The sequence below is a fragment of the Plasmodium gallinaceum genome (assembly GCF_900005855.1).
Source record: "Plasmodium gallinaceum strain 8A genome assembly, contig: PGAL8A_v1_32, whole genome shotgun sequence".
Taxonomy (NCBI): domain Eukaryota; phylum Apicomplexa; class Aconoidasida; order Haemosporida; family Plasmodiidae; genus Plasmodium; species Plasmodium gallinaceum.
Window position 1 is genome coordinate 288,944 of NW_021628338.1, and position 18,201 is coordinate 307,144.

The 18,201-nt window shown below is 18.2% G+C and overlaps 2 protein-coding genes across 2 annotated transcripts; one reads left to right on the plus strand and one right to left on the minus strand.

Moving 5' to 3' along the window:
- Positions 1-1,308: 1,308 nt before the first annotated feature.
- PGAL8A_00044200 (conserved Plasmodium protein, unknown function) lies at positions 1,309-11,403 on the plus strand (the record flags this gene model as incomplete). Its single annotated transcript, XM_028674458.1, has 1 exon — positions 1,309-11,403. The coding sequence occupies one exon, from the start codon at positions 1,309-1,311 to the stop codon at positions 11,401-11,403; it is 10,095 nt and encodes a 3,364-aa protein (XP_028530808.1).
- Positions 11,404-12,231: 828 nt separating this feature from the next.
- PGAL8A_00044300 (tRNA m5C-methyltransferase, putative) lies at positions 12,232-15,375 on the minus strand (the record flags this gene model as incomplete). Its single annotated transcript, XM_028674459.1, has 1 exon — positions 12,232-15,375. One exon carries the CDS (start codon positions 15,373-15,375, stop codon positions 12,232-12,234), a length of 3,144 nt encoding a protein of 1,047 aa, XP_028530809.1.
- Between the last annotated feature and the right edge of the window lie 2,826 nt (positions 15,376-18,201).

Consider the following 18,201-nt stretch of genomic DNA (forward strand, 5'->3'; position numbering starts at 1 on the left):
TGAGTAATAATACAAATATTTTTATAGAAAAAAAAAAAAAAAAAATTTTTATACACTTTCTTTTTACACACATTTTGAATAGTAAAAATACATTCTTATACTTATTTTTTTTTTTTTTTATTACATAAGGTAATTTACTTTTTTATTTTTATTTATTTATTTTTTTTTTTTTTTTTGTGTATAATTTATGCTATATATACAAAATTAAAAAAAAAAAATTTTTTATTCATAAATTATGCACAGGTAAGCAAATAAAAACTACTAAACAATTAAAAAAATTACAATATTTTTATTAGATTATTACGAAATTGGGAATCTGGAAAATATATATATTTAATTTTTTTAATATGAAATATATATCATAAATGTCACATATATTTTATTAGATTTTTTTTTTTTTTTCTTGTTTTATTTTTTCACAATTTTTTTTTTAAAATACAAGACAAAAATATATTTATTATATTATACAAATTAAACTTTTTTTTAATCTTATTGTTGTATTACTTTTGTATTTGAATATACTTTTTTTTTTTTTTTTAGTAATATCTTTGTTTTAAAGAAAAATAAAAAATGGAAATATATTTGTCTGTTTGTTAATTTTTTTTTTTTTTTTTATTGAATTAAATGAAATTAAAATAAAATATTGTCTATTACTTTTTAAGAATAACTGGAGAATTAAGACACATTTTATTTATTTATTTTATTTTATTTTATTTTATTTTTTTTTTTTTTTTTTGTGTATGAGAGGGCTTATAAAATTTTAATAATCCCATATTCTATTATTTTATTTTCTTAAAAAGCAAAATTGTTTGTTTATTAACTTTTTTTTTAAGTGCATTTTTTTGTATCTTGAGTTATTAGCTTATTTTTTAAAATTAAAAACCATTTTGCTAAAATATATATAAAAATAGCAAAAAAATAAAAAAAAAAAGATTGAAACAAATTTGTCCTATGTATGTTTTTAATGTATATATACATATCATCCTTTTGTATTTAATTTTTTATATATAAATCAAATTTTTCATATCAATTTTTTATATGAATAAATTTTTTTGTACATGATTTTTTATATATAGTACATATTCTTATTCTATTTTTCTATATTTTAGTCTTACATTGTATATATATCAATTTTTTGTATTGTAACTATTTATTTTTATAATTTATTTATGAATTTTTTTTGTATGCTAATTTTTTGTATCTCACTTTTTGTTTTTTAGTTAAGATACAACTTATTTTTTATTATTAATAATATTTTTTTTTTTAATGAAAGAAAAAAAAAAAAAAATTAAGAATATCCACAACAGTATGAAAAATAGAATTGATTTAGATGTTGAAAACCCAAAAGTTTCAGAAGGCTTCAGATATATTCATAATACAAACTTAACTAAAAAAAAAATTCAAGAACAAAAAGTTAATAGTAGTGAGATAACTAACAAAGTATTAACAACAGAAAAAAATGAAGAAAAAAAATATGAAAATAAAGATAATTATAAGAAAATAAAATTACATGATGAACATTTAGAATCATTGAATATTACTGATAAAGAAGACTTCGACGATAATAAAATATATGATAAGAAAGATGGAAGGAATCAAATAAAAAACTATAAAACACCTTATGGTAATAAAGAATCAGAAATAGAAAAAAACCAAGAAAAGAAAAATAACTTATATAATAATTATATATCTAAAGAAAAATGTCATGAAAATATAGAAAAAATAAATGATAAAATAAATGAACTACTGAAAAAAGTATTTCAAGCACATAATGAATCAAATAAAAAGCAATATTTTTCGAAATTATTTCAAATGAGAGATATAAATTGTATATTTAGCTATATGTTTTTTTCACTTCTAATAATATTTTTTCTTATGAATGAGTACATTGGGTTTTTATTATCATTATTGTTATTAATAATGTCAATACAATTAAAGTTTAGTCGATCATATATGACTTTACTAAATTCTATTGTAGGTGTGATTATCATTTCTATTGTCACAATTTTTTTTATTTTTAATATTGAAAGTAAAAATACAAATGTTCAAATGCCAAAAAATAATGAGTTAAATGAGAGTTCGAATAGAGAATTATTAATTCTAGAAGCAATCATATGCTTTATTTATGCATTTATTTTATTTTCATATATGTTTATCATAAAATCAATAAAAAAATATAAAGCACAACACTTATGGATATACCATAATATAGTTAATTTTTTTAATTTGTTTGATATATGTATACTTTTCTGCTTTGGTTTATTGGGATTTTTTTTTATATTTAGCTGTTATGGGGAAACTTTATTTATTATTATGTCTGTAATTTTATTTTTTAGTAGCCTTTTTACATATTATATTCGTAAATATAGCAACGTTACAATAATTATTCTTCAAACAATTTTATTAATAATAAATTCTATTATAGCATCTGCTTCTTTATCCAAGAGTATTTCATGGAATTTATCAGAAGATGATAAATCACAAGGATTATATAAAATTTATTTATTTTACATGGTTTTCCTCATATTTTTTTTTGTTGTTCATTTGTTATATGTATATTATGTATTTTTTTCATATGAAAACTCCCTTTCTAAATGGTTTTCTGAAAGAAAGGTATATTATTCAAATGTACATCCTTATATTAATAAAGATGAAAAAGAAAATAATGTTTATTTTAAGTATGATAAATATATTTTAAGCTTAGATGACCACAACAAAATATTAGACGTTCAAAAAACAGACAGTAGAGAAATAAATATAGACTTTAAAAAATACATATACAGTGACTTACATTTATATAAACATATTTTACTAAAAACAGCAATTGATATAAAGTATTCACCAAATAAATATGACGAAAATGAATCATTAAAGAAAGGAAAAAATTACAACAAAAATATGTATTTAAGTGAAGAAAAAAACAAAACAAAAAATTCAAAAAGATACAATAATATGTCACAGAAAAATATTCATTATTCAAATGATTTCATATTAGATATAAATGAATCATTATCGGATATTTCGGAAATATATGATGATATTAATAATACAAAGAATAAAAATAATTATGAGCAAAAAAATATAAATAAAGGCTTAGATTTTTTATTAAAAAAGATATCCACTATACATGATGAAAAAAGTAAAAATAAATTTAAAGTAGATTATTTTAAAAATAGGACTTTTTATTTTACGAATTGTAAAAATACAAATTATTGCACTTCTTCCATATTTTATAGCAAATATACATATATAATACAGGTTTTATTAGACATATATGATGAATTAATATTTTACTTATGCAAAAAAAATATTTTTACTAATTTAATTGAATCAAAAAAATTAGAACATGAAAACTTAAATAATCAAATTGTTCTATATGAAGATTTGAAAGAAGAACATACACATAAAAATTTATGTTTGACAAAGTCTAATAAAATTTCAACATATAGTGTAGAATTGGGAAATTCACAAAGTTTTAATGAAATATGTTCATTGGATAAAGAAAAATCGGAGTCAAATATGATAAAAGATATTGATATTTCATTAGAAGAAAATGATTCAAATAATATAAAGGAGAATTATAAATCTGAATTGGACGAATTATCGATTAAAGACGAGGATCCTGATGAATTAAAACAAAGAAATGAATCCTTAAATTTTAATGATTGCACAAATATTTCTAATTCTTTTAGAAAGTCGAATGACTCTTACTCTTTTTATTTATTAAATTCAAATCTACAAAACCATAATTCTTTAATTAGTAATTATAATAATGATTATATTAAAATACCTATATATTCTTCCTCAAAATTATCTTTTGATGAAAATACAAATAAAGAAGAAAATTGCTTCTGGTATTATTATCCTGGCATAATTGCAAGAGTATACAAAGAATGGCTAAAATGCAAAAATTTAGATTATAAGAAATTTAATAATGATTTTTATTTCCTCTTTTCAAATTCTAATAATTTAAATGAATTTTTGAAAAGTAATATTAGTAATATAGAAAAGGATGATGAAATAAAATTATTTGATATTAGTCAAGTTTTAAGTAGTAATAAAAATATAATAAATAAAATTAACAATTCATGTTCTTCAAAGCGTCCAAGTTTCTTAAGTGAAGATTTACATAGTAATTCTTTAAATGGAATTATAAGTAATTTTTTAACCGATAGGAATGCAAATTTTGATGCTTTACGTTTTCTCAACTCTAAAACATTACAATCTTTTTTTGAAGATAATAATATAAAACAATTTTTATCATCTTTATACAATAATAAAAAAGAGTTGATGGATGAAGAGAAATCATCTAAAGAAATTAAAAATTTAACTTTAGGATTAGATAAAAAAATATTACAGAATGAAGTTGATCATGATTCTAAATCAAGAGACACCATAAATATAGGTTATTTAAGTGAGTCTAATGACGAAAATACAGATAGAATTACACAAAAAGATGATAATCAAAAGAAAAATTATAAAGTATTGAGTAATAGGAATAACTCAAAAAATATAGATGAAGGAAATGTTGATTCTAATATTGAAAAAATAATGAAATGTAATAATATGCAAAATAATGAAAAAGATAAAAATGATGAAAATGCTAATTTAAATGATTTATTAAATTATGCAGAAACTTTGATTATGGAAAACAAAAAAAATGATACAAATAAAAAAAATTTAATAAATAATTCTATAGATAGTTTATCATATATTGCTGAATTAGATGCTAAAAATATGAATAGTTTTGATGAAATTTTAAGTAATTTTATAAAAAATTTACAAATAGAAAAGGATAACATGGATTCTGAAGAAAATAAAAACGATTATAAAGAAAAGGATTCTTTGAAAACTAAGGATGAAAGTCATTCAAACATAAATAAAAATTTATATGAAGAGAATCAATTAAATCTTCTAACTAGAAATGAAGACACTCTAAATAATCAAATTAACATACCAAGTAATATGAAGATAATAGAAATTAATAAAGAAGTAGAAGATTTTATAAAAAGAAAAGATATAAAAAAAGAAAAATATATAGAAGAATTAAATTTTAAAGAACTAAAAGAAAACAATATAGATTCAAATAATAAATTAGGAAAAACAGATGAAGAAAAAGTAGTAGAGAAACATGCAAGTGTATATGGAGAAAAAGGAATAAAAGATGAAAAAAATGAATTAAGTGAAACATATAAACATCAAATAAATAAAGAATTTATGGATAAAGTTGATGTGTTAAGCAAAATATCTGAAAATAGCAGTGAACATTTAGAGAAAAAAAACTGCAGATATTCAAATGAATTATCGTTTGATTCCCTTAATAAATATATTAATAATGACTTAAAAAATGAAAAAAATAAAATAAAAAGAGAGTTATTAATTAATATTAATTCATCTTGTTCATCTAATATTGATGGAAATAATAAAAGAAATATGCTAGGAAGTAGTATCATACACAATAAAGATAATAAATATGAAAAAGAAGATATAAAATCAATTCAAAAAAATATATTAGAATTTTCAAATAATGGAAAAATTAATAATTTAGTTAAAAGGAATATTTCTAATAATAATTTTGAAAATTTTAGTAGTTATTATATTACCGAGAGGGATTCTTCAAATATGAATGAAGAGTTAATTTTGTTAAATGTAAATAACACCTTAAATAAAGAAAATACAAAAAATAAATACTGTCATATAAAAAAAATTGAAGATAATAGTATTAATAAAGAAAAATGTGAAAAGAATTTTAATTTAAGTAATATATCAGGAATTAATTTAAAAAAAAATATGGGAGATAATAACAATAATGATTTAGATATAGAGAACAAATTGGAAGAAAATGAAAAAATAAATACACAAGATATTAAAAGTAAAGTATATAATGATGAAGTCAAAGAAAAAATATTTATGAGTCAACAAAACCAAATAAATTACAATTTGATAAATGATTCAATAGTATTTTCGAAGAGAAACATATCTAATACAAAAAAATTAATAGATAAAGAAGAAGAGTCTAATATAACAAGAGAGTTAAGTTTAGAAATGATTGATAATTTTAAAAAGAAATTACATGATAAAAGCATGAAAAGACTTAATAATAAAGGAAATGTACATCTAAATGAAAAGAAAATAAAAAAGAAAAAAGAAAATGGTACTGAAGAAAAACAAGAAGAAAATTTTCATCGTGAAGAAGAAAATAAAAATAAAAACTGTAAATCGGAAAATTCTAGTATTTATAGTAATAAAAATAATTCAAGAAATGAAACTTCTGTTGAAAAATATTATATACATAGCAATGATATAAATTACAGTTCCAATAATGAATTATCGTATTTTAATGATGAAAAGAATAAAAATGATAATTATGATGATGACGATTATGAAAATGATTTCGGTTATAATTCTGAATACATAAAACTAATTGAAGAAAAAAGTAATTATGCTAATAATTTTTCAGACAGTCTTATAAATAATAGTTGTAACCCTGAAAGTTTTGATATGATCGAAAATTTGAAAAAATATTTATCATCAAAATTAAATAAAAAAGAATTTGAAAATAACAATTTTAGTAATATTTCATTATTGGAATATATCAATAAATACTTGGAGAATAATAAAGGATACAGTATAAATATATTTAATGAATTAATATTTGATGCAAATAAAAAAAAGGATGAAAACTTAAGCAATTTACCTATAAATATTTGTAAAACAAAAGAAAATAAAGAAGAAAGTAATGAAAAACTAAATAATAAAAGCTATATAGACAAAGTAAGAGAAAAAATCACAGAATATTATGACATTTCTGGTGAAAACAAGCATTTAAAATATGATGATAAAAACTTAAATATTCATTTATCTTCTAATTCTTATGAAGAACCAATAATAAATTTCCTTAATACATATATATTTGAAAATAATAACAGATTAATGAAAAATGCTATTTTGAAAACAAAACATAGTGACAAATTAAAACTTAAAGGTGTTAATTCAAATGGAGAATTAAATGTATTATCTGAGTATTCATATAATAAAAATGAAAATAAAAAGAATAATATCAATAATAATAGTAATAAAGAAGAAAAAAATCAAGATCAAGAAAACAATATCTTAAAAGGAACTTTCTTAAAAAAAAAAAGTGATATAAAAAATTCTTATGGAAAAACAACTGATAAACAGTTTCCTTATGGTAATTTTAATAATAGTAGTTATGATAAATTAGTTAATAAAAATGAACAAAGTAACATTGACTACAATGAATATGAAGAAGGAATAAAAGAAAATAAATATAATTACGAACATACAAATGGTTCGTCTAAGAAAAATACAGAAGTCTATTTAAAAGAGAAAATTTATAATTTTGAAGATAATAAAAATAAAATTAATGATGAAGATATTGATTGTAAAGAGGATAATAAAAAAAACAATAATGAAAGAATTTGCGAAAATTACTATTGCATTAATGGTTTTGAAAGTTTAAATAAAAACGAAACATGTATAAAATATTTTTGTGAATTAAAAAATAAATTCAAAGATAGTAAAGATTATCCAGAAGAAAAAATTATTAAAAAAGCGGATTTAAAATTAATTATTAATAATGATAGTTCATACGAAAGTTTTAAACGAAATGAAAATTATATAAATAAGGAGGATAACAAATATATAAATGATAAGAATTTATTACATAATGAAAAACAAAATAATATTTGCACTTCTAATAAAAATATATTTAATAATATATATGGGTTTCAAAATAGTAAATCAGAATCAAGCTCTTCTACTGACAATAATTTAACTGGACTATTGATAGGTAGTGACATATTTTATGAATCTTTTGTTTATAAAAGCTTAGGAGATATTGAAAATTTAAAAAGAAGAATAAATGAATTTAAAAAAAAGGAATCAAAAAATAAGGAAAACAAAGAATTAAATGAACATAAATCTTTCCTAATCGAAGATATAGTTGAAGATCATTTGCAAGTTAGAAAAAATACGAATGAAGAAGAGTTAACACACAACAAAGGTTTGGTATCCATTGATTTTAAGGATAATAATGATAAAATAAATAATAATAATAATAATTACAATAATGAAGAAGAAATGAACCATAAGAAAGAAAAATATGATGGATGTAACTCAATAACAAAAAGTGGGGAACCAGTAAAAATGTTGTATTCTAATTATTCTATAGATTCCCAAAAAAAGAATATTAATAATGAAATAAAAAATAAATATGATTTTTCCCAAAAAAAAAATTTGAATAATTCATATATAATAAAAGATATAAATAATGAAAAAAACAATGAAAAAATAAAAAGTGAAAATCATATTTATGATGAGAAAAATCATATAAAATATAATAGTTTAAACAAAGAGACAAGTGATAAAAAAAGTGAAGTAAGCAATGATGAAAATCAATTAAAAGATAATAGCATGGATAATGAATTTTATAAAAATTATAAGTTTCATAAATATAGCAATAAAGAAAATCATACTAATAGTGATTATTGTAGCGAAAAAAGTGATTTACAAAATGAAAATGATAACAAAGAAAATTTTAAAATATCAGTTAATGGAGAAATTTTAAACATTAGTTCGAATAAAACTAATGTTTATGATAGTAACAATAATAATAACAATAATATTAATAATAGTAGTAATAATGGTAACACAAATATTAACAGTAATTATAAAAAAAAAAGTGTTTTTAATAACAATTTTAATAAAGAGGAAAATAATACTGATGATTTTAATAACATTAATATATCTGAGGAAAATGATAATTCAAATGAAAAAATATTAACATATTATCAAACAGAAGAAAATGTTGTAAAATGTAAGGAATGTAATGAAGATAAAAATAATAATGAATTTAAAAAATATAAAGATACAGGAAAAGAAATAATTTATGACACACCTATTCCTTCTTCTAATGCTAATGAGTATTTAATTCATAAAAATGTATATAATGAAAAATCAAGTAATGATATTAGGGATATTTCAAGTAATTCTATATTTGTTGATAATAATTCATCTTTTATCAATAAGAATTCTAGTGATTCTGAAAAAAGTTTGTTAAATGTCTTTTTGAAAGGTAGTAACATATCTAAATTATCTAATAACTTAAAAACAGAGGAATTAAAAATCGCTTATAAAGATGCTTACAACAATTTATATGAACAATATCAGCAAAAAACAGAAAGTAATAATAATTCAGAAGAGTGCAATATGAAGCATAACAATAATAAATCAAAAAAAAAACATATATTCCTTCAGAAAGAAATAAAAACAAAAAACAAAATGAAAAAAAGAAACAAATCAATGAGTAACACAAGAATAACACTTACAACTACAACAGTAGATAACCTGGAAGATTCAGATTATATAGGAAATAGTTTAAACATAAAAAGTTTTAAAACATCAAATTTTTTAAAAAAAAATCGTTATGACCAACTAAATGAGAAAAAAGAAAAAGACGAAGAAAAAAAAAAAAAAAATAGATATCATGACAAAAAAGATCAAATATTTTATAATTCAGAATATATTCAACATTTTAATACAATTCTTAACACCTATTCATGGTCTCCTGATAAGTTATATATAAAAAAGAATAATTTTCTTTTAAAAAAAAGTAATACTTATTTAGATGTTGCAAGCACTGAAGATAGTGGTGCATCAGATATGAGTAACTTTGTAAAAGATGCTTTGGATGAAAATTCCATCTCAAATAAATCATCTAACAATTACAGAAATTTAAAAAGGAACAAAAAGAAATGGAAATCAGAAAATAACTTAGAATATTTTTTAAAAGCACAAAAAAGAAATAAATATATAAAAAAATTCAGAAGTACTGATATTCTAAAAAATCAAGAAAAAGAAACAAAAGAGTCTTTTGTTGAATTAATACAAGAAGGTCATATTTTTCCAAGTATCAAAATAAAAAATAAGAAAACTTTTAGTTTTCTTGATGGTAATAAAAGTTCATTTACAGAAAATGAAAATGTTTTCAAACAAAATAAACAAAAATTAGAAATAAATGATTATGAAAATTATTCAAATATGTACGAACATATCTTAAATAGTAGTGTAAATACCTATTTATGTAAAGAAAGTAACAGTGAAAAAGGACCTTCAAATGCATCAAATAGAAGTATAAATGCAAATGATAAGAATATTTTAATTAAAAATATATATGATGAATACAACCAGGAGTATACAAGAGAAAAAGATTGTGAAATTAATGGAGCAATTAATGAAAGTAATGAAGAATCTTCTATGAATAATAAAAATATCAATCTTAAAATATCTAAAAGATTAAGTAATTACCTTCTAAATAGAAACAATAATAATAAAGATAAAAATATTAAATTAAATGATTACATTTATAGTAATGATCTTTTTAGAAATGAAATATATAAAGATAATAATTGCTTATCTTTTCCTAGCATTAATCAATCTGCAAAATCTAATGACGAAATTATCGCTAATCCCTGCCTAACTAATTTCTCTAAAAGTTCTAAAGAAATTAATATACTAAGTACAAGTGAAAAAAACGATATATATGATATAAAAAAAAATAGTAAATTTCATTCCGAAATGATTGGTAGTAATAAAATTATTGATTCTAATTATGAATTAAAAAATTACCTAACAAATAATCAAGACCGATATAATAGTTCTTCTATCATTTCTATTAATGAAGGACATTTTTTAAACAAAGAAAAATCTAATAATAACTTTCCTAAATATGATGCTATTTATATAAATTCTAATTTTTCTTTCGAATCAAAGTATAATGAAAAAATATCAAAAAAACACAAAACAAGTAAAAAAGTTGAAACAGAAACACTAACTGAAAATAATGTGAAGAAAATCGCAGAAAATTCAACTCATAATAAAGAAATTAAAACTTTTAATAGCAAAAAGTTTAATGAAAACAAAAATATAACAAATGATAAAAAAAATACATTAACTGATAATAAAAATGGACGCAATAATTTAAAATGTGGTATAGACAATGATAAAAAAAAAAAAATTGTTGAAGAGTTAAAAAAAAAATTTCTAAGAGAAAATAAATTAAGTGAAAATGAGGAAAAAAATTTAACAAAAAAAAATAGTGAAGAAAAACCTAACGAAATAGATAGAAAAAAAAAAATTCCAAGAAAAAAGATAAACATTGATCAAAAAAAACTTACAGATGCTATTCAAAATTTTAAAAATTATAAAAAAATGAATGAAATAAATAACAAAAAAAATAAAGTAAATATAAAAAAAAAAAATATGGATAAACTATATAATAATACTTCTATTAAATTTCCTTATTCATTAGATAATTTCTGCAATGTTATTAATAGTGATGAGGAAATAAATAATAACGTATTCATTAATAAAAGTAAATAAAATATATAAATAATAATATAAAATAATATAAAATCATGTCTGGAGATATATAAAAAAAAAATAAAAGATTAAAATAAAAAATTTTATTAAAGACATTTTTTTTTCACCTAATTTTTTTACGTTTTTTTCTTTTTTTTTGATGTTGAACAAAATTGCAGTGTATCTATTTTTGTTTTGTTTAATATTAATTTTTCTATTTCTTTTTATTTTCCTTTTTTCTTTTTTTTTTTTCATTTTTGTATTTTTTTTTTTTTTTTTTTTTTTTTTTTTTGAGGGATGTTTGAAAAGAAAAATGAAATATATATAGTATATACAAATATTATTATTTTAATTGTCTCCATATAATTATTGATTTTTATCTATTATTCATAATATTTAATAAAAAAAAACATATCTTTAGTTAACTTAAAATTGTTTAAATTAATTATAAAATTAAAAATATTACTTTCTCTTTTTTAATGAAGTTGAGCTATATATATGATTTCTTCATTGTATAAATAATACATATCATTAAAAATTAAAAATATTATTACAGAAAAAAAATAAATATAACAATATATATATATATATATATATAATAAAATTATAAATAAAGATTAAAGTAAAATATGTTCATTTATGTATAATTAAAAATGAAATTTTCACTTCAAAGTATTCTCTGAAATGAATGAAAATAATGAATTAAATTATAAAAGGGTTGAAACAAAACAATGAATTAAAATATAATAATTAATTTAAGATGAATGATAGAAAAACATATATTCAATTAAAAGAAAAGAAAAGAAATATCTAATTATTGTTTAACATATATTTTATTTATTTTCTTTCTTAATTTAATATATATGGTAACATAATAATAGAATTTTTCTCAATGCTAATATCTACGTACATCTTTCCTTTGTTTGATGGAATAGCTAAAATTTGTTTATTTTTGTTTAAAGTTAATAAAACATTGGGTGAATACTGTTTTAATTTTTTTGTCTGTTTTATTGTTTCATTAGTTATACTATTTATTTTAGATTTATCAACTTTTATTAAATCTAATATTACATCGCTATTCACCCATATAGTGTTTATATCACTTTCTATTTTATTATCAGAACATTGTTCATCATGTTCACTCTTAATTTCTGAAATGTTTTTTTCATGTATATTACTATTTATGATTATATTTTTGTTACTATATTTATTTATTTCATTATTTTTTTCAATGTTATTCATAATTTTCAGTTCATCAGGTATTTCATTATCTTCTATGCCATTATATATTTCCTTATCTTTTATATCATATTGATTACAAATGCTTTTTTGTTCTTTTTTTTCATTACTTTCCTTATTTATATTAGTTTTTGATACTGTACTTTTTCTTTCATTAATCAAATTATCCATATAGGTTTCAAAATTAAATTTCCTGTCTTTATTTTCATATATAGAGTAAAAATAATTTTTAATAATATTATCTCTATAAATTTTATTTAATAAAAAATTATCTACTTCTTTAAAATATGGAATAAAGTTAAGACAACCACTATAATTAATTCTATAATAATTTTCCTGTGAATTGTTTTTATTTTTATCAATTTGTATAACTGTTATTCCTGCAGTAATTATTTTTAATTTAACTTTTGTATAACATTCCAAGATGTCTTTAGCGTGATTACTGACTAAATTAATTTTTTTAATATTCATATTAATTCTTTCATCAACAGATAAATTAGAAAAATTGTTGTTATCCTTTAAATGAATATATAAATTATTTTTAATTGATAAAAAATCATCATTTAAATTAAAATAACTTTTTATTCTTTCTAATATATCATCTTTACAAAATAACTTTTCATAATAATCTAAACTTATATACTCTTGCTGCTTAATAAAATTTTCATTTTTATGGTTAATTTTATGTGCTTTATGAATAGAATTCAAATTATTATTCGGAATTATTTTTTCATTTAACATTTTAATAACATTAAACTTTTCATCTTCACAAGGAATATTAATTGTATTTATTTCACTTTTTATATAACGGTTTAATTCTTCTTCACTCTTTTTATTGATTGCATTTATTATTTCATTATTACCTATAGCCATATTTTTATCAAATGTATTATTTTCAGTTAAATTATTAAATGTTTCATATATATTGTTATTACTTTCTTTATTGTTAATATAATTTTTGTTTATATTCTTTTTGTTTTCATAAGTTATGTCTTTTTTTTTTTTGCTATTTTTTTTTTTTTTATATTTTTTTTTTTTAATATTTTTTGTATATTCCTTATTTTCGAATATGCCATTGTTATTTTCTGTAGTATTTTCGTTAGTGTATTCTTTTTTCATTTTTTTTTTCCATTGAACTTTAGAACACTTTTTAATTACTGCAATAAAAAATCCACCTGCATTATATTTATGAGGAAAAAATCTCTTTACATAATTTAAATTAATTAATTTTAAAAACTCTTTACTTGATGGAAACATCCCTTTTTGTATTTTTTCATAAATTTTTTTATGTTTAATTGAATTATTACTAGTTAAATAATCACAAAATTCTTCATAGGTTTCAAACCATTTATCATCCATGAAAACCTTCCATTCTGTTAAACCTGTTTTATAATTTAATTTTGTTAATATTTCATTTCCAAAATTAACTAACTTTAACGAACTCAAATTTTCAATAGAATTAAAAATTTCACAAATAACTGCCTCATTTTCAATTGGATTTAAAGAACATGTACTATATATTATGTATCCATTCTCTTTTGTTAAATCAATTGATCTTTTTAAAATATTAACTTGTAATTGAAATAAATTATAAGCATTATATATATTCCAATTTAACCATACGTTTTTATCTTTCCTTATAGTACCATCTCCACTACAAGGAACATCACATAGAACTGAATCGAAATATTTTCTTTCAAAATTACCTTCTTTTTCATTTTTTATATATATGTATGGAAAATCAATTGCATTATTATTCGTAACTATTAAACTACCACTATGAATATTCTTTAATCGGTGAAATAACATACAACATCTTTTAAAATTAGAATCATTACCTACAACAACTCCACTAGGGTTATTATTAGAAATCAATTCTTTGTAATCATTATATAAATTATTATCTACATTTAGAATATACTCAAAAAATTTATCATCATAAGAGTTATTATCTAATATGCTATAATAACTTTTATATATTTTTTCTAGGCTTTCTTTATTATATTCCCTATTTTCCTTATCGTTTTCATTTATTAATATATCACTGTTACTATTATTTATCAAAAATTTATCTTGAATATCATTATTTTCAATGTTTTTGTTATTGATGTTATTTTTATTATCCTCTTCATTCATTAAATATTTATTAATAAAATTTTCTTCTGTATCATCGCTATCAATATTCTCAATAATTTTATACATTTTTATGCAATTTTTTTGAAGAAATTTTTTAATCAAAATATTTTTGATATTTTTTCTTTTCATTAAATGCATATAGTCCAGTATTTGAGCTGTTTTTGAACCTGGAGCTGCACATATATCTAAAACAAAAAAATTTTCTTTTAATTTTAAAAATAAAACAGGTAACATACTAACTAATTCTTGTCTAAATATATAACCACTTTCATTTAAATTAATTAAATAATTATATAAATTTTTGTAATTTTCTTGTTTTTTTATTTCTGACCTAGTTAAGTATATTTCATACATCTTATCTTCTTCGTTTAATTTTATTATTGAGTAACGGTTTTTGCATATGGATTCTAATTTATTTTCAATATTTTCATGTATAAATTTGCTATACTTGTTATTATTTAAAACTCTGAAAGTTATTGGTAATTCTTTATTTATTATAGCCATAAAAGAATCTATTTCTTCTTCTTTTATTATTTTCTGATTAACATAATAATTAAAAAAATTGTCATTTTTTTGTAGTATGTTATTTTCATAATGTATTTCTTTATTTAACTCCATTTTATTTTTTTTTACTTATTGCTATAAAATATATTTATATATATCTTTATATTTATTTTACTTTTTTTTTTTTTTTTTTTATTTTTATATATTTTGTTAATATGTATCACTTTTTATTTTTGTTTAAAGCAAGTATACTTACGTTTTTTTTAAATTTAATTTATACTTTTATTTCCTTTTGTTTAAAAATAAAAATCATATTAATTTTCTATTTGTTTTTCACTCTTTTTTCTTAGTTTTCATCTTTTAACATTCTATATTTTGTAATTATATTTTTATTTCAAAAGCATTTCTTTTAATAAATGTTATTTGTATTTTCCTTATAGATTTTTTTTTTTTTTTTTTTTTTTTATTTTTTTATTAAAAATTTATAAGGTTAATAATTTTATGACAAAAAGTTAAAAATTATGACAATGTTCATACATTTTTTTTTTTTTTTAAACAAAAATAAAAAATTCTAACTTTTATGTTTAAATGTACATAAGTTTATTTTTTCTTTTAATATAAAATGAAAGAACGTGGTTAAATACTTTTATTTTATTTTATTTTATTTTTTTCAATCTATATAATTTAAAAAGAATGATTTTTATATTCTGTAGCTTTACTTTTATATCGTTTATAAATATATCTAAATGTTTTTAAAAAAGCACATCATTAAATTAAGAATCCCTTAAATTTTTTAAGGATTTTAATAAAAGTGAAATTTTACTAATCTCTCATTTTAGCTATATTCTTATTTTAAAAACAATATTAATTAAAAATAAAGATTTCATTCTTATAATATATATTGGATTTTTCTATTTATTTATGAAATAAAAACAATAACAGAAAGTAAATTTTTTTTTTTTTATGTTTTTATATATAACCGAATCTGTAATTTTTCAAAAGTTATTTTCTTTCAAATAAATATTCATTCTTATTTTTTTTTTTTTTTAATTATTAAAAAATTATTTAACCAAACTTTGTTAATGAAAAAGGAACGAATAAAAAATCATATACTATATATTCTAAATTCTTAAAAAGAACAAAGAATAATAATTTTATTAAGAAGTGCATTAGGACAGATAAATTATTAAGTGCATTAGAACAATTCAATTCTTTGAAATATAGTTTTATTCTAATTATTTAGACATATTTTTTTTAAATATTCTTTCTGTATAATCATTTTTATTTTAGAATTTTTAAAATAAAATATTTCATTACGCATATTTGCACATTTTTTTATAAATACTTTTTGTTATTTTTCTTATACAGTGGAGAAATTAGTTCGTTTAGTAAATAAAAGACTTGAAAAAAAAAATTACTTATAACTACAAATATATTATTTTAGCCACTTGCTTTATTAAATTTTCAATTATATATGTAATATTAGTGCTAAAAAAAAAAAAAAAAAAAAAAAAAATCATAAAATAAAAATAAATGCACAATATAAAAATATAAAATTACATACATGTAAAAATAGCACTTTTTACAAAGTGAGTGCTAACTCCTATTACGAATAAAATGTGCAATTTACAATGATTAAAATATCATTCTTGTTTTAATTTTGAAATGAAAATATATTTTCATTCAATAAAAAATAATGATAAAATACTTCTTTTTATATCTATAAATCATATTTTAATATCTAAAAAACTAATGAAACGAATTTTACAATTAGGAAATCTTTTTAGATTTAGAATTTGACTAGTTTATTACGGTCTTTTTTTATTTTTTTATTTTATTTTTTTTTTTTTTAATTTTTCAATGAGAATATATTTTGATTAAAAAATATGCCACATACTTATTTAATTATTTATTTTTACTTTTTATTATTTGTTATTTATTATTATTAATAATTTTTTTTTTTTTTTTTTATATATTCTGCCATGCGAAATTTTAATACGTGAAACTTTTTTTAAAAAAAATTATATCCATTACAATATGCATATTTAAAATAGTAATTACATATATACAAATATTTATATTCTAATAGTAAAAAAAACAAAGAAAATATGCAACACTAAATAAAAAAGAAGTAAGAAAATAAATAAAATAAAATAAAGTAAAACAAATTTGAATAAATCTAAAATATGTGTTAAATAAACATTTTTTTTAATGGCTTTTCTGAAAAGTTTATATTATCCTATTTTATGTATATTTTTTCTTTTATTGTATTTAAAAAATATAATTTATTATTTTTAAATGATAATCTTTATATTTTTACTTTATATATGTATATTTATACAACTAGAATTTTTTCCTACTTTTTGTGCATACTTTGAGCAGTTTTTAAAAATATATATATATTTTTATATATGTATAAATTTTTATATAATTATGCAGAAATAACAAAATTTATTTTTTCTTCAAAATTCTAATTTCTCTTTAGAAAAAAAAGAAAAATAAAGATGGCAAATAATTTAAATTTCTTTTAAATATAATTATTTAATTTTTTAAAAATTACGAATTTTTTTTATAAATACTCCTATAATTGTGTTAAGAAATAAAACATTGTATTACTTTATTATTTTGTATCTCTTATAAAGTGAAATTTTTTTTTTTCATTTTATTACGTTATTATTTCACGTATATTTATTATTCCTTATGTGTATTATTGATCTCATTATATAATTTTTTTTTTTTTTTTCATTTTTAAATGTGTATACAATTATATTATAATTTTGTCTAATTAAATTGTATAAATTTTTATTAATCCGTATGTTTAATTTTTGTCATCTTTTATTTAAAAATATTATATAAATTTTATTAATTGATTATAATTTGTATTTATTAGAAAGAATAATACCAAAAATACAAAAATACAAAAAAAAAAAAAAAAAAAAA